The sequence below is a fragment of the Solea senegalensis genome, linkage group LG3 (genome assembly GCF_019176455.1).
Source record: "Solea senegalensis isolate Sse05_10M linkage group LG3, IFAPA_SoseM_1, whole genome shotgun sequence".
NCBI classification, from domain to species: Eukaryota; Metazoa; Chordata; class Actinopteri; order Pleuronectiformes; family Soleidae; genus Solea; species Solea senegalensis.
The window spans coordinates 8,461,401-8,487,053 of NC_058023.1; the positions used below are offsets into that span (position 1 = coordinate 8,461,401).

General features: G+C 42.2%; 4 protein-coding genes and 1 pseudogene across 9 annotated transcripts; all 5 read right to left on the reverse strand.

Annotated features, from left to right (window-relative positions):
* Positions 1-460: 460 nt before the first annotated feature.
* Positions 461-16,478, reverse strand: LOC122766443. Of its 2 annotated transcripts, none has more exons than XM_044021297.1 (6): positions 16,216-16,478; positions 15,394-16,110; positions 15,193-15,291; positions 15,061-15,104; positions 14,554-14,957; positions 461-552 (listed from the first exon to the last, which is right to left on the reverse strand). In XM_044021297.1, exons 1-5 carry the CDS (start codon positions 16,271-16,273, stop codon positions 14,838-14,840), a joined length of 1,038 nt encoding a protein of 345 aa, XP_043877232.1. In that variant the 5' UTR covers positions 16,274-16,478; the 3' UTR covers positions 461-552; positions 14,554-14,837. The 2 variants fall into 2 exon arrangements, with proteins under 2 accessions (XP_043877232.1, XP_043877231.1); XM_044021296.1 differs by having other exon boundaries at positions 462-552; positions 15,193-15,306.
* Positions 495-12,967, reverse strand: LOC122766441. 3 transcript variants are annotated; one of them, XM_044021290.1, is made up of 6 exons: positions 12,900-12,967; positions 2,218-2,316; positions 1,394-2,110; positions 1,193-1,306; positions 1,061-1,104; positions 552-957 (listed from the first exon to the last, which is right to left on the reverse strand). In XM_044021290.1, the coding sequence occupies exons 2-6, from the start codon at positions 2,273-2,275 to the stop codon at positions 838-840; spliced, it is 1,053 nt and encodes a 350-aa protein (XP_043877225.1). In that variant the 5' UTR covers positions 2,276-2,316; positions 12,900-12,967; the 3' UTR covers positions 552-837. The 3 variants fall into 3 exon arrangements, with proteins under 3 accessions (XP_043877227.1, XP_043877225.1, XP_043877226.1); XM_044021291.1 differs by lacking the exon at positions 12,900-12,967 and having other exon boundaries at positions 1,193-1,291; positions 2,218-2,654; XM_044021292.1 differs by lacking the exons at positions 1,193-1,306; positions 12,900-12,967 and having other exon boundaries at positions 495-957; positions 2,218-2,656.
* Positions 5,580-11,134, reverse strand: LOC122766040. The gene is made up of 3 exons (XM_044020622.1): positions 11,068-11,134; positions 6,835-10,946; positions 5,580-5,738 (listed from the first exon to the last, which is right to left on the reverse strand). The coding sequence occupies exons 2-3, from the start codon at positions 10,261-10,263 to the stop codon at positions 5,580-5,582; spliced, it is 3,588 nt and encodes a 1,195-aa protein (XP_043876557.1). The 5' UTR covers positions 10,264-10,946; positions 11,068-11,134.
* On the reverse strand, positions 14,407-25,155 carry LOC122766442. 3 transcript variants are annotated; one of them, XR_006360066.1, is made up of 6 exons: positions 25,053-25,155; positions 24,227-24,943; positions 24,026-24,139; positions 23,894-23,937; positions 23,373-23,790; positions 14,407-14,553 (listed from the first exon to the last, which is right to left on the reverse strand). XR_006360066.1 is itself a non-coding variant. In XM_044021295.1 (5 exons), exons 1-5 carry the CDS (start codon positions 25,108-25,110, stop codon positions 23,671-23,673), a joined length of 1,038 nt encoding a protein of 345 aa, XP_043877230.1. In that variant the 5' UTR covers positions 25,111-25,155; the 3' UTR covers positions 23,056-23,670. The 3 variants fall into 3 exon arrangements, 2 of the variants coding, with proteins under 2 accessions (XP_043877230.1, XP_043877229.1); XM_044021295.1 differs by lacking the exon at positions 14,407-14,553 and having other exon boundaries at positions 23,056-23,790; positions 24,026-24,124; XM_044021294.1 differs by lacking the exon at positions 14,407-14,553 and having other exon boundaries at positions 23,056-23,790.
* Positions 20,189-22,413, reverse strand: LOC122766445 (annotated as a pseudogene).
* Positions 25,156-25,653: the final 498 nt, after the last annotated feature.

Genomic DNA, 25,653 nt, shown 5'->3' on the forward strand with positions numbered 1-25,653 from the left:
AAGGTGCTTGTTCTGTGTCTCGCCTGATTCCCTGATTGTGTTCACGTGGTGCTACATGATGATGCTACGTGCTACATTAGTAATGATAAAAGCGACTTACAAGGGAAATGAGTATAACCTACTAGGGGTGGAGTTGAACTTGCCATGAACCATGTAGTTTTTTGCACACAGGGTACTGGTCTTAAGCACTGAGCCACTCCACCCCCCCCATTACCCTCATTCCCTACATATACTCCCTTCTCCCACTTTCAGTTGCCAGTGCGTCTTATATGTTCACTCCATGTTTCGAACCAAGAAAGAGATCTTTTTGAAGTTATAGTCAAGCTAAGATTTTGTTTGTTTTCTCAAGTTTGAGTTTAGCTTAAGGATTAGACTTTTTTCAGAGCTGTCCAGCTCACCTTTTGTTTGTTGATTTAAAGAGTCAATAACCTCTTTAAAACCTTTCTCCTGTTTCTGGTCTTGTGCATTTGGGTCCAAGCTTTGTGAAAGTTCATAACAGAATGTTTGAATAGTTGTAACTCTGTCCTGTCTAAAACCTATACTGCTGCCAGTCTTGGTCAGGACACTCTTGCAAAAGAGATTTTTAATCTCAGTGAGTTTTATTGCTGGTTAAAAACAAACAAAAGCAACAAAATGGACACATCTACAGTCATATGCAATGAAGTTCCTCTATGTACATGTTGCTAGAAACCACAGAAACAATAGCATGTAAATTACAGTGTAAATGACTAAAGTTCAGATATTCATTTGAGGGAAAAAAACTCAACCAAAATTTCACGTTTGTGATGTTTACAATAAAGAAAGACTGAGAAAAAAACAGAACTAACAAAGACAGAGTTAATGTCGAACACTGGAGTACACGCATTCATTATTTGCATTGTCCATCTGTCTTCTTGATCTGTTAGGCAGGTGGACACTTAAAGCAGCATAGTGGACATTGTCTCCATCTCTGTTTCCCTGGAAACAACACACACACACGTCAGTACATTGTAATATGTCTCTGTTTGTGCTAATATAAGGTGGTATTTGTAAGTTTGATGAGAGATTATAATGTATTTACCTCTTCATTTGATGTGGAGCGAGCTGATAATTGGGCACAAGACTCTGGTTGTGAAACACAGACATGACGGTATTTAATTCAAAAGCCAAATTCAGTGAATAGAAGCTGGTCAACATCAGAAGAAGTGATTACCTGAACATTTGTCTCTCTTGTACAGTAAGAAAGCCAGTAAAATACTCAGGAGGGTGGTGAATGTCAAAGCTCCAGCCATGATATACATTGATGACTGGTCTGCAAATGGAGACACTACAGACATTTTGTCTCTGTCATGTTTTTGTCAAAGAATGAACTGTCACTACTCATCAGATGAGGCGGCATCTAGAAGTTTCTTACCCTTAAAGTCCAGTTTGGTCCCGTTCCCAAACAGTATATGTCCACATGCGGCGACAGCACAGTAGTAGGTCCCAGCATGAGAGAGATTCACACTGTTCATTGGTAATTTGTAGACACAGATGTGTGTTTGAGTGTTGGGTTTCCTCTCACACTGATCACTTCTGTTTCCTTTGCTGTAAATGGTTCCATGATGAGGTTCTTGAGCGTTCTTGAGCCAGTAAACGCTGTGTTCTCCTCCAGCACATGCTCCTGTGTGAACTGTACAGTTGAGAGTGACAGAATCTCCTGGCTGAAGTCTTTGTGACTCTGACTGATGGACCAGAGGGTGAAGATTCCACCTTGAACCCTCCACACTCACAGTGATGACTTCTTTAAATTCATACCAAACGGACGGACCACCTACACAAAAGTAATTCGCTGAGTCTGAAAGTTGAACATCAGAAATGTTTAAGTGATTCAAACCAGCATCAGTTTGAAGTGAGACGCGTGGATTTTGTCCAAAATCATTATAAAAAGTGTGCGTTTGGCCACTTGCACCTGACGTTTGTACGACACAGATAAGCTGTGGCTTCTGACCCAGTGTTTGCTTGTACCAGTATTGGTCATAATCATACTCAGTGAATAAACATGACAAAGTCACATTGTCACCAACATTAGCTGATATAAATCCAATGTCTTGATGAGCAGTTGTGGACAGAACAAGAGGGTTCGTCTCAGCTGAAGAAAAAGACGAGAAAAGACAAACTCACATCTAATTTAATACATATATACAGTATATATTTAAATTACATTATAAACTAGAAACATAAAATAAAAGAACTCACCCAGTTTCCCAAAGAGCAAATACGCCACTAAGAAGACAAAGTTTGGAGATGTCATCATGTTGAATTTGTCGTGTTGAATGACACGATACTCTTTCCACTCTGCAGATATAAGATCAAGGCATTGGCCGACAAGGCAACACTCGTCACATGTTCACTGCCTCCTATGGTTTGATGTTTCTTTTGTCTCTTAACATAAATCACATGGTGAAAGAAGCACTTTAAAATGATCTAAAATCACTGTAAAATAACAAGAGTGTACATTCAAGAAGAATTTTGAAATCAGAGCAAATCAGATTAGTCCTTTTCTCTAATCTGAAGCATGACTGTGAACTAAAAACTTTTGAAGAACATTAGTTTGCAAAACTCTTCACATAAACATTATATTATCTTAGCATTTGACTCTATATTTTCTTGACAAGATGTAGGGTGTGTGGATGCACACACATCCATACACAGCTCAACATGTCACAATAGCTTGGTGCACAGCATCAATGAATTTGAACTATAGCTTTAAGTTCCTGTGGTAATTTTAGCCCTGAGGTTGTGGAAATGTTTCTCTTTTTAGCAACAGCAGTGTACACTGAAAACCTTTAGCTTCTGCAGCATGTGGTGTAAAGATGAAAAGGTAAAGGTGGTGTATTTTCCCCATGAATTATAAATGAACATATACATCAACTCAGACAGACATAATAGATGAAACTAGCGTCTTTATTTGAGGAAAAATTAAAGGTCAGCACGCGTGCACATCATGTACAAAATCAGCAGGCAAAGGCCGAGTCAGGAAACAGACAAAAAGGATCATACACTTGAACTCAAACTGGTGAGAACTACTGAAATGTGAGTGAATATACTGAACGAGAGAGTGACAGAGACACTTGCAAACAACAAGGAGGGGCTTATGTAATGACAGGGCCACAGGAAATAATACAATATAAATATACTACAAAGAATATGTGGTTGTTGGCCAGTGAGCAGGTCAAATGGGAGTTTTTTTTTATCAATGACACATTGAACAATATTAATATTGTGTTATTCACGTGCATTAATACATAATGACTGATTCCCCTTAAGGTCATGGTTTTTGTTTCCTCCTTTCATTTTTTCTGTTTCCTGTTTTATTGTGAAACTTACCTCAGCTCTCGTTTCAGATCACTTCACTTCCTGCCCCTGTGTGTTTTTCCCTCCAGTCTTGATTGTATGCCCCGCCCTCATTAGATTCACCTGTGTCTTGTTGTCTCCCTCCACCTCATGTGTATATAAGCTGTGTTCCCTTTCTACCTCTGTGTCAAACAGTGCAGCTTTTTTTTTTGTAATTCATTGTGATTGGTTTTCCTGTTTTTTATTTTTATTTTTTATTATTAACTAATGCTTGTTTACTGACTTCTGCTTTTTCCTTGACGTTTTTGGATTTGTTTGCCTGATGTAGCTGCTCCCAAAGCTTTTCTTCCTGGTCAGAAAAACCACGATCCAACGGCTGTTTGATTGAGCTTTATTGTCTATCTTTTCCAAACTGAACCAAACACCGTGAAAAACTGAAATAACACAAAACATAACATAACCACATTTTAACATAAATATGGCTTCTCTACATCAGTTTTATCACACATACAAAACAAATATAAAATGCACAAAAAAAAGACCACACTCTCTTACCGTGTGCGCCTTCCAACCAGAAAATCAGGAGCTGCCAAACTCGAACTCCGCTCATATATCGTAGCTCCAAAAAAAAAACAGACTGCACATTTTTCCCACCATTCAGTGCGCCCATCACATGACCAGCAGGGGTCATCATAATCACAACTCAATATACATCGTCAACTACATAAACAAAGCATCCATACACAAAACCATCAAAACAACAAAAAATAAATAAATAAACAATACTCTCAGCGACAGCTACACTGCCACCAAAATTACAAAGATTTATGTTACCTCTATTTTAAACCAATGAAATACATCTTGTAATTTTCCCCAAATAAGAAAATAATTATCACACCTATTTTGTGTAACAGCTTAACCCTTAACAGCAGCGCTAAACGCTATTGTGATACTAGCCTATGTATTCTGCTCAACTAGCACCACTAGTTTTTGAACTGGACGTTCAAGAACGGTTGGTTGTGTTAAGCGTTCACCTTGCTTACCTAACTTACTGTGGCCTATTTGAATTTTGACCTTGCGCACCAAACCATCATCCTCCTTCCTTGCTTCGACCACTCTGGCAAGTCTCCATTCGTTCCTGGGAACATTGTCCTCCTTGACAATAACTACGTCTCCCACCCTCACATTCCTTCTGGGCACATGCCATCGCTGTCTCAGGCTTATGTTAGCCAGGTATTCTTTGCGCCACCTGCTCCAAAATTGCTCCGATAAGTATTGCACACTACGCCACCGTTTTCTGGCATATAAATCTTCTTTTACAAAATTGCCTGGTGGTGGGAGGGGCACAATAGACTTCATTGTGAGCAAATGATTAGGTGTTAAAGGCTCAACACTCTTAGGATCATTGATAGTGTCTGTGGTGAGCGGACGACCATTTACAATCGACATAGCCTCATAGAAAAATGTCCTCAATGAGGTGTCATCAAGTCTTCCATTAGCTTGTGCCAGAACAGTGCTCATGACGCTCCTAACCGTCCGTATCTGGCGTTCCCAAATGCCCCCCATGTGGCTTGCTTCAGGAACATTCATGAGGAAGTCACACTGCTTTCTTGCAAGGAAAGTCACAATCCGGTCCTTGTCTAGAGCCATCAGACCCTTCTTCAATTCATTCTTTGCTCCAAGGAAATTTGTACCCTGGTCAGAGCGAATCTGTCTTACTGCTCCTCTGATTGCTATAAAGCATCTCAAAGCATTTAAAAATGCATCAGTGGTGAGGTCCTCCAACATTTCTATGTGGATGGCTCTAGAGCTGAGGCATGTAAACAATAGACCATACCTCTTATGTTCTTTACGACCCTGTTTGGTGTAGAAAGGGCCGAAACAATCAATCCCAGCGTATGAGAACGGAGGAGAGGGTTCAACTCGGTCACTGGGCAGGTCTGCCATACGTTGTTGTTCTGTCGGCCCACGAACCTTTCTGCAAGTGACACAGTTCTTAATATACTTGGCCACCAACTTGCTAGCACCTAATATCCAAAAACCATTGGCTCTGAGCTCATTCAATGTTTGCCCTCGGCCTTGGTGCTGTGTCTTCTTATGACAATGGTCAAGTATCAGCTGTGTGACAATGCCTTCCTTTGGTAAAATCACCGGATGCCTTAATTCCAGGGATGCAGAAGAAATTCTTAATCTGCCTCCTACCCTGAGCAATCCATTCTCAAATATTGGATCAAGTTGTTGCATCTTGTGAGTTTTTGGCAATTTCATGGACTTTTGGCTAAACCATTTGAGTTCTGCTTCGAAGGCCTCTCTCTGTGCTGCTCTGATGAGCACAAGCGTAGCTTCTCTTCGTTCCTCAACACTGATGGGTCCAGTTTTGTCTTTATGTGCCAGTCTTTGGATCCGAGCAATGACATTGAGGGCTGTGTTCCAATCAGAAATTCTTGACAGCCTTTTCAAGAAGCTGTCCTGTTCAACAGTATCAGTTTTTAAGACCTTTACTTCTGGGTCGCCCACAAGAAGCTCTGGTGTTCTTTGATCTGTAAAAATTTCTGGTTCCCTTAAGAACTCTGGTCCTCTCAGCCAACTTGATTCTAGAAGATCTGCCACCTTGAGACCTCTAGATGCATGGTCTGCTGGATTCTGACCCGTCTCAACATAGAACCATCGACTAGGATCAGTAGAGTCCCTTATCTTCTGAACACGGTTGGCTACAAATACATGAAATCGTCTGGCTTCATTTTTAATGTACCCGAGCACCACCTGTGAATCGGTCCAGAAAAACTCTTGATCTATTTCCAGCTCCAGTTCTTCTCGGAGGGTATTACTAACAGAAGCAGACACCGTAGCTACTGTTAGCTCAAGTCGGGGTATGCTGACAACCCTTATGGGTGCCACTCTGGCCTTACCCATTACTAATGTACAGTGCACTTGCTCATCTGCAACGATCCTGATATATGAGCACTGCCCATAGCCGTTGTTGCTGGCATCTGAAAAATGATGCAGCTCAATTTTTTGGATCGTGCCAAGGGTTTCAGGAATGAAGCACCTTGGAATTTCAATTTTTTGAAGACTCTCTAAGTCATGGAGCCATGCTTCCCATCTTGACTTTAGTTCAGGGGGAACAGGTTCATCCCATCCCATACCCTGTTTGCACATCTCTTGCAGCACTCTTTTACCATTCAAGAGGTAGGGAGCAAGAAATCCCAGTGGGTCATAAACACTGGCGACTGTTGATAGGATTCCTCTCCGTGTGGCTGCCTTTTCTGTGTGGACGACATTGAATGAAAATGCATCTCTCTCAACGTTCCACTTTACTACCAGTACACTCTGTATTGGAAGCTCACTGTAGTTCAGGTCTACATCTTCCACAGTTCTAGCACGTTCACTCTCTGGTATTGCATTCAAAACATCTCTGTTGTTGGAGACAAATTTATGTAAACGCAGCTGTGCCTTACTACAGAGTTCTCGCGCTTCACTAATGAGCTGGTTGGCTATTTCAACCGAATTGACACTGACCAGCCCGTCATCCACATAAAAATTCTTGCGAATGAAACTTGCTGCCAGTGTATGGCTCTTCTCATATTTACTGGCAAGGTGTTTCATGCCATAATTAGCACATCCCGGTGATGACGCAGCACCAAATATGTGCACTCGCATGTGGTATTCCTTGGGCTCACTTTCCGTGTTCCCATTGTCCCACCACAGGAACCTCATGAAATCCCGATCTTCTGGGCTGACGTGAAAGCGATGAAACATTTTTTCCACATCGCAATTTATTGCAATCTTGTGTTGTCGAAATCTACACAGGACTCCAGTCAAAGTGTTCGTTAAATCTGGGCCTGTGAGCAGGTGGTCGTTCAGAGAGGTGCCCTCGAATTTGGCGGAGCAATCGAATACGACCCTTATTTTTTCAGGCTTCCTAGGGTGATACACCCCATGGTGTGGAATGTACCATATGTTGCCTTCTTCAGGGACCACACTTGTCTCCTCTGCATCACCATCTCTAAAAACATTGTCCATGAATTTAATGTAATCCTCCCTGTATTTAGGATTCTTCTCCATCTTTCTTCTTAAATGCTTTAGACGCACTGTAGCAAGCTGCTTATTGCTTGGAAGCTGAGGACGCGCTTTAAATGGCAGAGGCATCTCTAGATGTCCCTCTTCATTGTGCTTGATTTTCTCATTCAAAACATTTAGAAATTGAATATCTTCTTGCGATATTGTCTTGTCTTTTGGATTTTTGTCCAGAAAATCCATCTCTAATGCCTTAATCACAGAGGTGGGTGTGATGGGTGGAAGTTCTTTCACAGAAATGCGATGGCAGAATCCAGTCTCATTTCTTGTATTAGTGCAAGGCATAGTGGCTCCAACTATACTCCAGCCCAACGCTGTCTTGACTGCGTAGGGTTCATGCTCTTCCCCTGACATCACTTCTTTTGGTTTTAGAGCCCTTGCACAGTCATAGCCAATCAGTAGTCCTACAGGACAATTCAACAAATCTGGCATCTCTTCGGCCACACTGAGAAGGTGAACCCATCTTGATGCTGTATCACGGGTTGGAATACTATTTTTCTCCAGCGGGATGTAGTCCTGCGTGTAGGCTGGTGGTAGTTCAATGCACTCTTGTGAACAATACCCTCTCACCTTCAATCCAACTGCTCTGTGACAATTCACTATTGAACTCTTGTCAGTCATTGTTGACAGCTTTAATTTGACAGGTTCTGTGTGCGCTTGAATTTTTTGGCAGACATCTTGGTCTATGAAGGTATTACTGCTCTGTGTATCTAGTAATGCATAAACCAAGATTTCTCTGCTATTCTTAGCTGTGCTAGAAAGCCACACTGGGACAATCATTGAAGTGCGATCACCACTGTTCTTTCTCACACTGCATAAGTTAATGGAAGAACTTTCCTTTTGCGGTGGTACTTCTTGTCTTTCACCTGGAGCTCGTTCCTCATGGAGTGGAGATGGATGATTCCGCCTGCAGATGTTACAAATAGCCCTCTTTCGACAGTTTTTGGCAACATGACCTACTCTGAGGCAACCGAAACACATATTGTTACTGATGACAAATTTGTTCTTCTCTTCTAGAGGCATTGCTGCAAATTTTTCACATTTGTAAATAAAGTGATTTTCTTGACAGCAGATACATTCTATGAACCTTTTGGTTTGAGAGGCAGAAGGGTTGGCTGTAGAACCCTCTGATTGGCTTGAGCTCTTCTTAGTGAAGTTTTCCTTCTGGTGCACCTTTGTTGTTGTCACCAGAGAGTTGGCCTTGGGACGCTTCTGTTCCTTATCAATTTTCTCATCTATATGTTTCAGTGCATGAAGAGATGAGACTGGGTTACACGCAATACGTGCCTCTTCTGCCACAAAACCTGAAAACTCCTTGAAGCCAGGATATAATTTCCCTTCGTCTAATGCTTTAGTCACATGTCGGTTCCAGCGGGTTGTTAACCAGTCAGGAAGCTTCTGTAGCAGTTTTTGATTTTCCTCACAATCGTCCAACACCATTAGACCAGCTACGTGAGGCATTGCATTCTTGCATGAGATGAGGAAATCACTGAATTCTCTTAATTTCAGAGATTCCTTCGGTCCAATTTTAGGCCAGTTGCTCAGCTTCCCCCGGAATGCTCTTTGGACAACGAAGGGGTGGCCATAACGTTTGTCCAGGGCGTCCCAAGCCTGTGTATAAGCTTCTTCGTCACTCCGATAGAATGTCCCTTCTAACACACAAAGCGCTTCTCCACTAATGTATTTTTTCAAATAGTAGAGCCTGTGTGCTGGGTTTAAGCAACTTGTTTCAATTAAGGCTTTGAAGCTAGTGCGCCACTCAGTGAATTTGAGTGGGTCTCCTGTAAACGTGAATGGCTCTGGTGCTGGAAGTCTAGTCATTACCAGGGACTCTTTTAAGGCTTGAACTAGCGTGGCTTCATTCGATGTTGGTGCTACTTTGCTTTCAGAGCTTAGCGGGCCTGAGAGATCTTGGGAAGCCTGAATGCATGAGATGCGGTTATGCTGTATTGGAAGCTGACGGGGAGGCATTGGGAATATTTCTCTAGTATCTCCTATTTCAGCATTTAATTTTGATTCCTCTTCAGCATACACCTTGTATTCAGCCTCCATGGCCTCAAGATCCCTTTGATCCTCCATAATTTTTAACCTCTCTTGCTGTGCCAACACCTCTTTCCTTTGTGCAGATATTTCCTTTTCCCTGGTAACTTCAGCACGTTTTGACGCCAATCGCGCTGCCACCTCTGCCTTCTTTAGTGACACCTGACTACCTTGCAGACTACTCCCTGCAGCTCTTGACACAGTTGAGCCATAAATTGACCTGGCATCTTCTCTTTGGAGTAATTTCAAGAGTCCTTCTTTCACAGTCTCTGGATCAAACTCTTTATCTGCTTCTGAGTAGCGTATTTTCAGGAGTGAAATAATTTCTGTTGTCACTGAAGTGCAGCTATCCATTCTTCTCCTGATATCTGGAGATGGTGTGGTCAGTATGCGCAAGCTCTCATATTCTTGCTTTAGTATTGGCTCATATTTACTTAAAGCTAGAATCATTTCACCTAATTCTGCTTTAGAGCATTCTTCCTTTAATTTAGTCCTAGTATACTGAACCTCAGCCTTGAAGTTGACATATGTAAACATAAACTTCTTTTCCTTTTTTGAACTCTCCTCTTTTATGTATTCAAGCCCCTTTTCTGTAGGATGCTTCTTTCTTTCTGATCGCCTCACTGTTCCTTCAGTCTGAGGTGCTGGCTCCTTGAGCACTATTTTATGGATTTGAAGATCGGTATTAATTTCAGCTATGCGTTCTTCAATATCCTGTCTTTCTGACTCTTCAATTTCAGTTTCTAATTTTTCCTCTAACTCTTCTTTTTCTTTTTCCAGAGCCTCTAGTACTCCCTCTAGTACAAAAGTATCTGGTCCGAACTGTTCCATTTTGTTACACTAGTATGATGGCTTACAACAATACAGAACTGTCATAAAAACACTCAATATGAAATGCAAACAAGTTACGTATTTCGGTTAAATTTACACTTTTTCAAAATGTAAGTCCTTTTTTTCTTTTCTAATAATAACTTGAAGAGTAAAAACATTCAGTTCAATCAACCAAAAACACAATGGAAAATATACAGTCTGACCTGTTGTCCTTAATAATATTCGTTAGCTGAATTGTTCATGTGACGCTGCTGCTACCCTGTGGCCTCTTGTAGCATCTGCAGCGCCGTCATCTTCTTGCGCTTTGTTCGCACTGGTCTGCCGCTCGCGGTGTCGCGCTGGATGAATGCCAGAGGGAAAGGAGGTCCTCACACAGGCCTACTATGCGTAGAGAATGCTTCAGAGGTGCAGTCCTTCGGATCTTCACAGGACGGCTGGCGAACCTCGTTGCCCTTACTCCCGCTGTCCACGTCGTTTTCTTTCGTGGATCGCTTCTCCTTCTTCCGGGTTCCACTGCATGAACACGTTCACTTCACGTGGACACCTTTTCAAAGGTGGGTCACGTTTTTCACTGTAGCTGCTCCCAAAGCTTTTCTTTCTGGTCAGAAAAACCACGATCCAACGGATGTTTGATTGAGCTTTATTGTCTATCTTTTCCAAACTGAACCAAACACCGTGAAAAACTGAAATAACACAAAACATAACATAACCACATTTTAACATAAATATGGCTTCTCTACATCAGTTTTATCACACATACAAAACAAATATAAAATGCACAAAAAAAAGACCACACTCTCTTACCGTGTGCGCCTTCCAACCAGAAAATCAGGAGCTGCCAAACTCGAACTCCGCTCATATATCGTAGCTCCAAAAAACAGACTGCACATTTTTCCCACCATTCAGTGCGCCCATCTCATGACCAGCAGGGGTCATCATAATCACAACTCAATATACATCGTCAACTACATAAACAAAGCATCCATACACAAAACCATCAAAACAACAAAAAATAAATAAATAAACAATACTCTCAGCGACAGCTACACCTGAGCTGATTGATGTTTGTGTACCAAACCAGTGTTTTGAGATCAGTAAAGTCTTAACAGCTGTGATGATGTGAAGTCAAGTAAACCTTAAAACACAAACTTATGGGTTTTGTGTTAGCGCTGCTGGTTTCACATATGTGTGAATAAAAATGACTGCATGTGGTTGTGACCCATCTTCGCCCGAGGAACGACGGCGTCGCCTCCAGGCAAACCACTCACAAAGTCTTGACAAACACTTGTTAGCATCCATAGCCTGCCTAGCTACCCTCCCCGGGCTCTGACCAGAGTCAGAATCCAAAAGGGGAAGGGGATCCGTCTCAAAGGGGTGTTAGTCAATTCAGGAGCAGATGAGAATCTAATGGACATGAAATTAATCCGAGAACTGAACATTAACCTGAATCCTCTACCCTCTCCCGTCACAGCCAGGGCCCGAGATCACCCATTGCACTGAAACCCATCACCATAATGATTAATGACAGTATCGAACACCTGTCTTTTCATGAATTCGAATCACCTTTTCACTCCCTCGTACTCGGTACACAACCCCGAGTTGAATTGGCGAACCGGGGAGGTAGAATCATGGGGAGGGGAATACTCGAAAGTCTGTGAGAAGAAAACCCTTGCAGCCTACCTGATCTCCACAGTGAGTAAGGCTTCGGCCCACACTAACCAGAACACCTGACAGCCCAGACTTATCCTCAGTTCCTAAAGCTTATCACCACTGGGGGGAGATGTTCAGCAAGGCTAAGGCCACGTCACTTCCACCCCACAGACAATACGACTACCCCATCGGTCTAGTGCCTGGGGCGACCATCCCAAAAGGGAGAGTTTACTCACTCTCACCGCCCGAAAAGCAAGCCATGAAGGACTATATTGAGCAGTCTTAAAAGACAGGGCTGATTTGACCTTCTTCATCCCAAGCCGGTTCAGGGTTTTTCTTCGTGGCCAAGAAGGATGCATCCCTTCGGCCCTGCATAGACTATAGTCCCCTCAACTTGATTACTGTCAAAAACCGTTACCCACTCCCCGCCATATCATCTGCCTTCGAACAACTCCAGGAAGCCTGTGTATTCACCAAGCTAGACCTCAGAAATGTGTACCATTTAGTTAGGATCAGAGAAGGGGATGAATGGAAGACTGGTTTCAATACCCTGACAGGACAATATGAGTACCTGATGATGCCCTTTGGTTTGTCTAATGCCCCCGCTGTTTTCCAATCCATGGTTAATGAGATTCTGTGAGATTTTCTGAACCGGTTTGTTTTTGTCTATCTTGATGACATTCTGATTTTTTCCCTGGACATTAAGACCCACATCACCCACGTTAGCCAAGTCCTCCAGCAATTACTAGTGCATCAGTTGTACGTCACGGCAGAGAAATGCGAGTTCCACACCACCACCATCACGTTCCTTGGATTTATCATCTCCCCATGGAAGATGGAAATGGACCCGGCGAAGGTCAGTACAGTGTGGGACTGGCCTACACCGCCCACCAGAAGAAGGTACAGCAGTTTTTAGGATTTGCCGACATTTATCGTAAATTCATCAGAAACTTTAGCTCAGTCGCTGCTCCTTTACATGCACTGACCTTGTCTAGTTCCGTTTGTATGGAATCCACAGGCAGAGAAGGCATTCCAACGCCTCAAGATGGCGTTCTCCTCAGCACCGGTCCTCATCATCCCGAACCCGCAACGCCAATTCGTGGAAGAGGTGGACGCATCTAACAAGGGGGTTGGGGCGGTTCTGTCCCAGAGGTCTGGCTCAGGACAACTTACTCCACCCCTGTGCCTTCCTGTCCAGGAAGCTCACCTCAGCAGAGCGGAATTACCACGTGGGAAACAAGGCAGTGAAGGTGGCTCTGGAAAAGTGGAGGCATTGGCTGGAGGGGGCTCAGCTTCCTTTTCTGGTTTGGACCGACCATAAGAACCTGGAATACATACGTAAAGCACTTCAATTCACTCCATTCACGTCAAGCCAGGTGGTCCTTGTTTTTCAACCGCTTTAACTTTGCCCTCTCTTACAGACCTGGGTCCAAGAATGGGAAGCCTGATACCCTCTCTTGCCTCCATGACCCAGCGCCTATGGCCAAGGATCCTGAACCAATCCTCCCACTGAACCTTGTGGTTGGAGCGGTGACTTGGCCTACAGAAAACCAGGTAAAAAGTGAACTTGGTGTGATCTTGGCACCTAGGGGCTTTCCGCTTATGCGGAAACCATGCGGTCCCAGGTCATTCATTGGGCTCACACCTCACTACTTACCTGCCATCCGGGGGCCAGACGGCCCAACTTTGTGATCCGGAAAAAAGGTCCTGATGGCCTGGTCTGGACCAGGACGTGAGAGAATATGTTGCAGCGTGCACGATGTGCACGGAACAAGACGTCCTCAAGGACTCAGCAGGGACTGTTGTGGACCTCTTCCAGTTCCTAGTCGCCCCTGGTCCGACATCTCCCTGGACTTTGTTACCGGTCTGCCAGTCTCTAGGGGGAAAGCCACCATCCTCACAGTGGTAGACCGGTTCTCGAAGGTACTGTCATGCACCGTCAATTGTGTTAGTTAGTTTTAGTTCCCTGTCACTTCCTGTTTTATTTTGTGTTAGTTTGTTTTAGTTCAGTGTCACTTCCTGTTTTATTTTGGTAAGGGTGAGCACCTTGTCTGTCAAGGTGCTTGTTCTGTGTCTCGCCTGATTCCCTGATTGTGTTTACGTGGTGCTACATGATGATGCTACGTGCTACATTAGTAATGATAAAAGCGACTGCTAAACGACATGTAATGTACATTACATGTCATTTAGCAGTCGCTTTTATCCAAAGCGACTTACAAGGGAATTGAGTACAACCTACTAGGGGTGGAGTTGAACTTGCCATGAACCATGAAGTCTTTTGCACACAGGGTACCGGTCTTAAGCACTGAGCCACTCCACCCCCCTCATTATCCTCGTTCCCTACATATACTCCCTTCTCCCACTTTCAGTTGCCAGTGCGTCTTATGTATGTTCACTCCATGTTTCGAACCAAGAAAGAGATCTTTTTGAAGTTATAGTCAAGCTAAGATTTTGTTAGTTTGAGATTTAGTTTAGCTTAGCGATTAGCCTTTTTTCAGAGCTGTCCAGCTCACATTTTGTTTGTTGATTTAAAAAGTCAATAAGCTTTCTCCTGTTTCTGGTCTCGTGCATTTGGGTCCAAGCTTTGTGAAAGTTCATAACAGAATGTTTGAATAGTTGTAACTCTGTCCTGTCTAAAACCTTGGTCAGGACACTCTTGCAAATGAGATTTTTAATCTCAGTGAGTTTTATTGCTGGTTAAAAACAAACAAAAGCAACAAAATGGACACATCTACAGTCATATGCAATGAAGTTCCTCTATGTACATGTTGCTAGAAACCACAGAAACAATAGCATGTAAATTACAGTGTAAATGACTAAAGTTCAGATATTCATTTGGGGGAAAAAACTCAACCAAAACTTCACGTTTGTGATGTTTACAATAAAGAAAGACTGAGAAAAAAACAGAACTAACAAAGACAGAGTTAATGTCGAACACTGGAGTACACGCATTCATTATTTGCATTGTCCATCTGTCTTCTTGATCTGTTAGGCAGGTGGACACTTAAAGCAGCATAATGGACATTGTCTCCATCTCTGTTCCCCTGGAAACAACACACACACACATCAGTACATTGTAATATGTCTCTGTTTGTGCTAATATAAGGTGGTATTTGTAAGTTTGATGAGAGATTATAATGTATTTACCTCTTCATTTGATGTGGAGCGAGCTGATAATTGGGCACAAGACTCTGGTTGTGAAACACAGACATGACGGTATTTAATTCAAAAGCCAAATTCAGTGAATAGAAGCTGGTCAACATCAGAAGAAGTGATTACCTGAACATTTGTCTCTCTTGTACAGTAAGAAAGCCAGTAAAATACTCAGGAGGGTGGTGAATGTCAAAGCTCCAGCCATGATATACATTGATGACTGGTCTGCAAATGGAGACACTACAGACATTTTGTCTCTGTCATGTTTTTGTCAAAGAATGAACTGTCACTACTCATCAGATGAGGCGGCATCTAGAAGTTTCTTACCCTTAAAGTCCAGTTTGGTCCCGTTCCCAAACAGTATATGTCCACATGCGGCGACAGCACAGTAGTAGGTCCCAGCATGAGAGAGATTCACACTGTTCATTGGTAATTTGTAGACACAGGTGTGTGTTTGAGTGTTGGGTTTCCTCTCACACTGATCACTTCTGTCTCCTTTGGTGTAAATGGTTCCATGGTGAGGTTCTTGAGAGTTCTTGAGCCAGTAAACGCTGTGTTCTCCTCCAGCACATGCTCCTGTGTGAACTGTACAGTTGAGAGTGACAGAATCTCCTGGCTGAAGTCTTTGTGACTCTGACTGATGGACCAGAGGGTGAAGATTCCACCTTGAACCCTCCACACTCACAGTGATGACTTCTTTAAATTCATACCAAACTGACTGAACGCCTACACAAAAGTAAGTCGCTGAGTCTGAAAGTTGAACATCAGAAATGTTTAAGTGATTCAAACCAGCATCAGTTTGAAGTGAGACGTGTGGATTTTTTTCAAAATCATTATAAAAAGTGTGCGTTCGGCCACTTGCACCTGACGTTTGTACGACACAGATAAGCTGTGGCTTCTGACCCAGTGTTTGCTTGTACCAGTATTGCTCATCACCATACTCAGTGAATAAACATGACAAAGACACGTTGTCACCAACATTAGCTGATATAAATGTAATGTCTTGATGAGCAGTTGTGGACAGAACAAGAGGGTTCGTCTCAGCTGAAGAAAAAGACGAGAAAAGTCACATTTAATTTAATATATACATATATACAGTATATATTTAAATTACATTATAAACTAGAAACATAAAATAAAAGAACTCACCCAGTTTCCCAAAGAGCAAATACGCCACTAAGAAGACAAAGTTTGGAGATGTCATCATGTTGAATTTGTCGTGTTGAATGACACAATACTCTTTCCACTCTGCAGATATGAGATCAAGGCATTGGCCGACAAGGCAACACTCGTCACATGTTCACTGCCTCCTATGGTTTGATGTTTCTTTTGTCTCTTAACATAAATCACATGGTGAAAGAAGCACTTTAAAATGATCTAAAATCACTGTAAAATAACAAGAGTGTACATTCAAGAAGAAATTTGAAATCAGAGCAAATCAGATTAGTCCTTTTCTCTGATCTGAAGCATGACTGTGAACTAAAAACTTTTGAAGAACATTAGTTTGCAAAACTCTTCACATAAACATTATATTATCTTAGCATTGGACTCTATATTTTCTTGACAAGATTTAGGGTTTGTGGATGCACACACATCCATACACAGCTCAACATGTCACAATAGCTTGGTGCACAGCATCAATGAATTTGAGCTATAGCTTTAAGTTGCTGTGGTAATTTCAGCTCTGAGGTTGTGGCATTTTTCCCCCCAGCAGCAGTGTACACTGAAAACCTTTAGCTTTTACAGCATGTGGTGTAAAGATGAAAAGGTAAAGGTGGTGTATTTTCCCCATGAATTATAAATGAACATATACATCAACTCAGACCGACATAATAGATGAAACTAGCGTCTTTATTTGAGGAAAAATGAAAGGTCAGCACACGTGCACATCATGTACAAAATCAGCAGGCAAAGGCCGAGTCAGGAAACAGACAAAAAGGATCATACACTTGAACTGAAACTGGTGAGAACTACTGAAATGTGAGTGAATATACTGAACGAGAGAGTGACAGAGACAGTTGCAAACAACAAGGAGGGGCTTATGTAATGACAGGGCCACAGGAAATAATACAATTTAAATATACTACAAAGAATATGTGGTTGTTGGCCAGTGAGCAGGTCAAATGGGATTTTTTTTTTATCAATGACACATTGAACAATATTAATATTGTGTTATTCATGTGCATTAATACATAATGACTGATTCCCCTTAAGGTCATGGTTTTTGTTTCCTCCTTTCATTTTTTCTGTTTCCTGTTTTATTGTGAAACTTACCTCAGCTCTCGTTTCAGATCAGTAAAGTCTTAACAGATGTGATGATGTGAAGTCAAGTAAACCTTTAAACACAAACTTATGGGTTTTGTGTTAGCGCTGCTGGTTTCACATATGTGTGAATAAAAATGACTGCATGTGGTTGTGACCCATCTTCGCCCGAGGAACGACGGCGTCGCCTCCAGGCAAACCACTCACAAAGTCTCGACAAACACTTGTTAGCCTGCCTAGCTACCCTCCCCGGGCTCTGACCAGAGTCAGAACAGAATCCAAAAGGGGAAGGGGATCCGTCTCAAAGGGGTGTTAGTCAATTCAGGAGCAGATGAGAATCTAATGGACATGAAATTAATCCGAGAACTGAACATTAACCTGAATCCTCTACCCTCTCCCGTCACAGCCAGGGCCCGAGATCACCCATTGCACTGAAACCCATCACCATAATGATTAATGACCGTATTGAACACCTGTCTTTTCATGAATTCGAATCACCTTTTCACTCCCTCGTACTTGGTACACAACCCTGAGTTGAATTGGCGAACCGGGGAGGTAGAATCATGGGGAGGGGAATACTCGAAAGTCTGTGAGAAGAAAACCCTTGCAGCCTACCTGATCTCCACAGTGAGTAAGGCTTCGGCCCACACTAACCAGAACACCTGACAGCCCAGACTTATCCTCAGTTCCTAAAGCTTATCACCACTGGGGGTAGATGTTCAGCAAGACTAAGGCCACGTCACTTCCACCCCACAGACAATACGACTACCCCATCGGTCTAGTGCCTGGTGCGACTATCCCAAAAGGGAGAGTTTACTCACTCTCACCGCCCGAAAAGCAAGCCATGAAGGACTATATTGAGCAGTCTTAAAAGACAGGGCTAATTCGACCTTCTTCATCCCAAGCCGCTTCAAGGTTTTCTTCGTGGCCAAGAAGGATGGATCCCTTCGGCCCTGCATAGAATATAGTCCCCTCAACTCGATTACTGTCAAAAACCGTTATCCTCTCCCCGTCATATCATTTGCCTTCGAACAACTCCAGGAAGCCTGTGTATTCACCAAGCTAGACCTCCGAAATGCGTACCATTTAGTTAGGATCAGAGAAGGGGATGAATGGAAGACTGGTTTCAATACCCCGACAGGACACTATGAGTACCTGATGATGCCCTTTGGTTTGTCTAATGCCCCCGCTGTTTTCCAATCCATGGTTAATGACATTCTGTGAGATTTTCTGAACCGGTTTGTTTTTGTCTATCTTGATGACATTCTGATTTTTTCCCTGGACATTAAGACCCACACCACCCACGTTAGCCAGGTCCTCCAGCAATTACTAGCGCATCAGTTGTGCGTCAAGGCAGAGAAATGCGAGTTCCACACCACCACCATCACGTTCCTTGGATTTATCATCTCCCCATGGAAGATGGAAATGGACCCGGCGAAGGTCAGTGCAGTGAGGGACTGGCCTACGCCGCCCACCAGAAGAAGGTACAGCAGTTTTTAGGATTTGCCAACATTTATCGTAAATTCATCAGAAACTTTAGCTCAGTCGCTGCTCCTTTACATGCACTGACCTTGTCTAGTTCCGTTTGTATGGAATCCACAGGCAGAGAAGGCATTCCAACGCCTCAAGATGGCGTTCTCCTCAGCACCGGTCCTCATCATCCCAGACCCGCAACGCCAATTCGTGGTAGAGGTGGACGCATCTACCAGGGGGGGGGGCAGTCCTGTCCCAGAGGGTGGCTCAGGACAACATACTCCACCCCTGTGCCTTCCTGTCCAGGAAGCTCACCTCAGCAGAGCGGAATTACCACATGGGAAACAAGGCAGTGAAGGTGGCTCTGGAAGAGTGGAGGCATTGGCTGGAGGGGGCTCAGCTTCCTTTTCTGGTTTGGACCGACCATAAGAATCTGGAATACATACGTAAAGCACTTCAATTCACTCAATTCACGTCAAGCCAGGTGGTCCTTGTTTTTCAACCGCTTTAACTTTGCCTTCTCTTACAGACCTGGGTCCAAGAATGGGAAGCCTGATACCCTCTCTTGTCTCCATGACCCAGAGCCTATGGCCAAGGATCCTGAACCAATCCTCCCACTGAACCTTGTGGTTGGAGCGGTGACTTGGCCTACAGAAAACCAGGTAAAAAGTGAACTTGGTGTGATCTCGGCACCTAGGGGCTTTCCGCTTATGCGGAAACCATGCGGTCCCAGGTCAGTCATTGAGCTCACACCTCACTACTTACCTGCCATCCGGGGGCCAGACGGCCCAACTTTGTGATCCGGAAAAAAGGTCCTGATGGCCTGGTCTGGACCAGGACGTGAGAGAATATGTTGCAGCATGCACTGTGTGCACGGAACAAGACGTCCTCAAGGACTCAGCAGGGACTGTTGTGGACCTCTTCCAGTTCCTAGTCGCCCCTGGTCCGACATCTCCCTGGACTTTGTTACCGGTCTGCCAGTCTCTAGGGGGAAAGCCACCATCCTCACAGTGGTAGACCGGTTCTCGAAGGTACTGTCATGCACCGTCAATTGTGTTAGTTAGTTTTAGTTCCCTGTCACTTCCTGTTTTATTTTGTGTTAGTTTGTTTTAGGTCAGTGTCACTTCCTGTTTTATTTTGGTAAGGGTGAGCACCTTGTCTGTCAAGGTGCTTGTTCTGTGTCTCGCCTGATTCCCTGATTGTGTTCACGTGGTGCTACATGGTGATGCTACGTGCTACATTAGTAATGATAAAAGCGACTGCTAAATGACATGTAATGTACATTACATGTCATTTAGCAGTCGCTTTTATCCAAAGCGACTTACAAGGGAATTGAGTACAACCTACTAGGGGTGGAGTTGAACTTGCCATGAACCATGAAGTCTTTTGCACACAGGGTACCGGTCTTAAGCACTGAGCCACTCCACCCCCCTCATTATCCTCGTTCCCTACATATACTCCCTTCTTCCACTTTCAGTTGCCAGTGCGTCTTATGTATGTTCACTCCATGTTTCGAACCAAGAAAGAGATCTTTTCGAAGTTATAGTCAAGCTAAGATTTTGTTAGTTTGAGATCTAGTTTAGCTTAGCGATTAGCCTTTTTTCAGCGCTGTCCAGCTCACATTTTGTTTGTTGATTTAAAAAGTCAATAAGCTTTCTCCTGTTTCTGGTCTTGTGCATTTGGGTCCAAGCTTTGTGAAAGTTCATAACAGAATGTTTGAATAGTTGTAACTCTGTCCTGTCTAAAACCTATACTGCTGCCAGTCTTGGTCAGGACACTCTTGCAAAAGAGATTTTTAATCTCAGTGAGTTTTATTGCTGGTTAAAAACAAACAAAAGCAACAAAATGGACACATCTACAGTCATATCCAATGAAGTTCCTCTATGTACATGTTGCTAGAAACCACAGAAACAATAGCATGTAAATTACAGTGTAAATGACTAAAGTTCAGATATTCATTTGGGGGAAAAAACTCAACCAAAACTTCACGTGTGATGTTTACAATAAAGACAGACTGAGAAAAAAACAGAACTAACAAAGACAGAGTTAATGTCGAACACTGGAGTACATGCATTCATTATTTGTATTGTCCATCTGTCTTCTTGATCTGTTAGGCAGGTGGACACTTAAAGCAGCATAGTGGACATTGTCTCCATCTCTGTTTCCCTGGAAACAACACACACACACGTCAGTACATTGTAATATGTCTCTGTTTGTGCTAATATAAGGTGGTATATGTAAGTTTGATGAGAGATTATAATGTATTTACCTCTTCATTTGATGTGGAGCGAGCTGATAATTGGGCAAAAGACTCTGGTTGTGAAACACAGACATGACGGTATTTAATTCAAAAGCCAAATTCAGTGAATAGAAGCTGGTCAACATCAGAAGAAGTGATTACCTGAACATTTGTCTCTCTTGTACAGTAGGAAAGCCAGTAAAATACTCAGGAGGGTGGTGAATGTCAAAGCTCCAGCCATGATATACATTGATTACTGGTCTGCAAATGGAGACACTACGGACATTTTGTCTCTGTCATGTTTTTGTCAAAGAATGAACTGTCACTACTCATCAGATGAGGTGGCATCTAGAAGTTTCTTACCCTTAAAGTCCAGTTTGGTCCCGTTCCCAAACAGTATATGTCCACATGCAGCGACAGCACAGTAGTAGGTCCCAGCATGAGAGAGATTCACACTGTTCATTGGTAATTTGTAGACACAGGTGTGTGTTTGAGTGTTGGGTTTCCACTCACACTGTTCACTTCTGTTTCCTTTGGTGTAAATGGTTCCATGGTGAGGTTCTTGAGAGTTCTTGAGCCAGTAAACGCTGTGTTCTCCTCCAGCACATGCTCCTGTGTGAACTGTACAGTTGAGAGTGACAGAATCTCCTGGCTGAAGTCTTTGTGACTCTGACTGATGGACCAGAGGGTGAAGATTCCACCTTGAACTCTCCACACTCACAGTGATGACTTCTTTAAATTCATACCAAACTGACACACCGACTACACAAAAGTAAGTCGCTGAGTCTGAAAGTTGAACATCAGAAATGTTTAAGTGATTCAAACCAGCATCAGTTTGAAGTGAGACGTGTGGATTTTGTCTAAAATCATTATAAAAAGTGTGCTTTCGGCCACTTGCACCTGACGTTTTTACGATACAGATAAGCTGTGGCTTCTGACCCAGTGTTTGCTTGTACCAGTATTGGTCATAATCATACTCAGTGAATAAACATGACAAAGTCACATTGTCACCAACATTAGCTGATATAAATCCAATGTCTTGATGAGCAGTTGTGGACAGAACAAGATGGTTCGTCTCAGCTGAAGAAAAAGACGAGAAAAGACAAACTCACATTTAATTTAATGTATACATATGTACAGTATATATTTAAATGAAATCATAAACTAGAAACATAAAATAAAAGAACTCACCCAGTTTCCCAAAGAGCAAATACGCCACTAAGAAGACAAATTTTGAAGATGTCATCATGTTGAATTTGTCGTGTTGAATGACACGATACTCTTTCCACTCTGCAGATATAAGATCAAGGCATTGGCCGACAAGGCAACACTCGTCACATGTTCACTGCTTCCTATGGTTTGATGTTTCTTTTGTCTCTTAACATAAATCACATGTTGAAAGAAGCACTTTAAAATGATCTAAAATCACTGTAAAATAACAAGAGTGTACATTCAAGAAGAATTTTGAAATCAGAGCAAATCAGATTAGTCCTTTTCTCTAATCTGAAGCATGAGTGTGAACCAATACATGCTGTTAAACATTTTTTTTTTTTTAAATATTAATCCGCAAAACTCTTCACATAAATAACATACTGTATTGTCTTAGGAATGTACTATATTGCGTTTACAACATTTAGGGTTTGTGGATGCACACACATCCTGTGCACAGCATCAGTGAATTCGAGCTATAGCTTTAAGTTCCTGTGGTAATTTTAGCTCTGAGGTTGTGGAAATGTTTCTCTTTTTAGCAAAAGCAGTGTACACTGAAAACCTTTAGCTTCTGTAAATAAGAACCATGCAGACATATTTAAATTGACACTTACATATTTGTTTGAATTGAATTTTAACCCTGTAGTTGAATTTTTCATTCTGCTACAGAGAGCCACTTCCTCTGTGGTGCCACGTTGATGCAGATCTTTAATGCACCTTAGAAGAGGCCTCTGCAATTATGCTGTGCCTGTACCACATTCTATTCTATTCTATTCTATTCTTTTAAGAAGAATAACTTGTCCTAATGCAGTGTCCTAACAGTTTGTGGCCTCTTCCTGTCCACAACTCCTGAGATGAATTTTTACTTTCTGTTGTCTGTACACCCACAACTCATCATGTCTCACGAGATTTCTGCATGGCAAACATTTCCAGACTCTAATTTGAGATAAGAAGTGCCTGTTTCCTCATTGATCACTTCCAAGTGTTTTATACTCGCATCATGAGGTCGTTTTTTACAACACAGATCTCTACATTTTAAAGATGCAAATTCTGTAGGTATAAAGTATATATTTAATCTGTATGCTTTATGTTAGAATAGTTGTGACTCTGTCTTGTCTAAAACCTATACTGCTGCCAGTCTTGGTCAGGACACTCTTGCAAATGAGATTTTTAATCTCAGTGAGTTTTATTGCTGGTTAAAAATAAACAAAACTAACAAAATGGACACATCATTGGTCATAACCAATAAAGGTCCTTTATGTACATGTTGCTAAAAACCACAGAAACAATAGCATGTAAATTACAGTGTAAATGACTAAGGTTCAGATATTCATTTGGGGGAAAAAACTAAAACAAAACTTCACGTGTGATGTTTACAATAAAGAAAGACTGAGAAAAAAACAGAACTAACAAAGACAGAGTTAATGTCGAACACTGGAGTACATGCTTTCATTCTTTGCATTGTCCATCTGTCTTCTTGATCTGTTAGGCAGGTGGACACTTAAAGCAGCATAGTGGACATTGTCTCCATCTCTGTTTCCCTGGAAACAGCACACACACACATCAGTACATTGTAATATGTCTCTGTTTGTGCTAATATAAGGTGGTATATGTAAGTTTGATGAGAGATTATAATGTATTTACCTCTTCATTTGATGTGGAGCGAGCTGATAATTGGGCACAAGACTCTGGTTGTGAAACACAGACATGACGGTATTTAATTCAAAAGCCAAATTCAGTGAATAGAAGCTGGTCAACATCAGAAGAAGTGATTACCTGAACATTTGTCTCTCTTGTACAGTAAGAAAGCCAGTAAAATACTCAGGAGGGTGGTGAATGTCAAAGCTCCAGCCATGATATACATTGATGACTGGTCTGCAAATGGAGACACTACAGACATTTTGTCTCTGTCATGTTTTTGTCAAAGAATGAACTGTCACTACTCATCAGATGAGGCGGCATCTAGAAGTTTCTTACCCTTAAAGTCCAGTTTAGTCCCGTTCCCAAACAGTATATGTCCACATGCGGCGACAGCACAGTAGTAGGTCCCAGCATGAGAGAGATTCACACTGTTCATTGGTAATTTGTAGACACAGGTGTGTGTTTGAGTGTTGGGTTTCCTCTCACACTGTTCACTTCTGTTTCCTTTGGTGTAAATGGTTCCATGGTGAGGTTCTTGAGAGTTCTTGAGCCAGTAAACGCTGTGTTCTCCTCCAGCACATGCTCCTGTGTGAACTGTACAGTTGAGAGTGACAGAATCTCCTGGCTGAAGTCTTTGTGACTCTGACTGATGGACCAGAGGGTGAAGATTCCACCTTGAACCCTCCACACTCACAGTGATAACTTCTTGAAATTTAAGCCAACGTGAGTGACCGACTACACAAAAGTAAGTCGCTGAGTCTGAAAGTTGAACATCAGAAATGATTAAGTGATTCAAACCAGCATCAGTTTGAAATGAGACGCGTGGATTTTGTCTAAACTCATTACAATTACTGTGCGGTCGGCCACTTGCACCTGACGTTTCTACGATACAGACAAGCTGTGGCTTCTGACCCAGTGTTTGCTTGTACCAGTAAAGTTTCAAATCATCCACAGTGAATAAACATGACAAAGTCACGTTGTCACCAACATTAGCTGATATAAATCCAATGTCTTGATGAGCAGTTGTGGACAGAACAAGAGGGTTCGTCTCAGCTGAAGAAAAAGACGAGAAAAGACAAACTCACATTTAATTTAATATATACATATATACAGTATATATTTAAATTACATTATGAACCAGAAACAAAATAAAAGAACTCACCCAGTTTCCCAAAGAGCAAATAAGCCACTAAGAAGACAAAGTTTGGAGATGTCATCATGTTGAATTTGTCGTGTTGAATGACACAATACTCTTTCCACTCTGCAGATATAAGGCAACACTCGTCACATGTTCACTGCCTCCTATGGTTTGATGTTTCTTTTGTCTCTTAACGTAAGTCACATGGTGAACGAAGCACTTTAAAATGATCTAAAATCACTGTAAAATAACAAGAGTGTACATTCAAGAAGAATTTTGAATTCAGAGCAAATCAGATTAGTACTTTTCTCTAATCTGAATCATGACTGTGAACCAATACATGCTGTTAAACGTTTTTTTTTTTTTAAATATTAACCCGCAAAACTCTTCACATAAATAACATATTGTCTTAAGAATGTACTCTATTGCATTTTCAACACTTAGGGATACACACACATACACACACATCCTGTGCACAGCATCAGTGAATTTGAGCTATAGCTTTAAGTTCCTGTGGTAATTTTAGCTCTGAGGTTGTGGAAATGTTTCTCTTTTTAGCAACAGCAGTGTACACCGAAAACCTTTAGCTTCTGCACCATGTGGTGTAAAGATGAAAATGTAAAGG

Excerpts from the sequence above, each read along its gene's own strand:
- LOC122766442 (XM_044021294.1), bottom strand. The coding sequence starts at position 25,110 with ATGATGACATCTCCAAACTTTGTCTTCTTAGTGGCTTATTTGCTCTTT. Across the intron at positions 24,140-24,226 it reads GACTAAACTGGACTTTAAGG|TGTCTCCATTTGCAGACCAG; the intron begins GTAAGAAACTTC and ends AAATGTCTGTAG. Across the intron at positions 23,791-23,893 it reads GCTCCACATCAAATGAAGAG|GGAAACAGAGATGGAGACAA; the intron begins GTAAATACATTA and ends TGCTGTTTCCAG.
- LOC122766443 (XM_044021296.1), bottom strand. The coding sequence starts at position 16,273 with ATGATGACATCTCCAAACTTTGTCTTCTTAGTGGCGTATTTGCTCTTT. Across the intron at positions 15,105-15,192 it reads CAAGAGAGACAAATGTTCAG|AGTCTTGTGCCCAATTATCA; the intron begins GTAATCACTTCT and ends TTTCACAACCAG. Across the intron at positions 14,958-15,060 it reads GCTCCACATCAAATGAAGAG|GGGAACAGAGATGGAGACAA; the intron begins GTAAATACATTA and ends TGTTGTTTCCAG.
- LOC122766040 (XM_044020622.1), bottom strand. The coding sequence starts at position 10,263 with ATGGAACAGTTCGGACCAGATACTTTTGTACTAGAGGGAGTACTAGAG. Across the intron at positions 5,739-6,834 it reads TTTATGTGGATGACGGGCTG|CCCTCAATGTCATTGCTCGG; the intron begins GTCAGTGTCAAT and ends ATTGGAACACAG.
- LOC122766441 (XM_044021290.1), bottom strand. The coding sequence starts at position 2,275 with ATGATGACATCTCCAAACTTTGTCTTCTTAGTGGCGTATTTGCTCTTT. Across the intron at positions 1,105-1,192 it reads CAAGAGAGACAAATGTTCAG|AGTCTTGTGCCCAATTATCA; the intron begins GTAATCACTTCT and ends TTTCACAACCAG. Across the intron at positions 958-1,060 it reads GCTCCACATCAAATGAAGAG|GGAAACAGAGATGGAGACAA; the intron begins GTAAATACATTA and ends TGTTGTTTCCAG.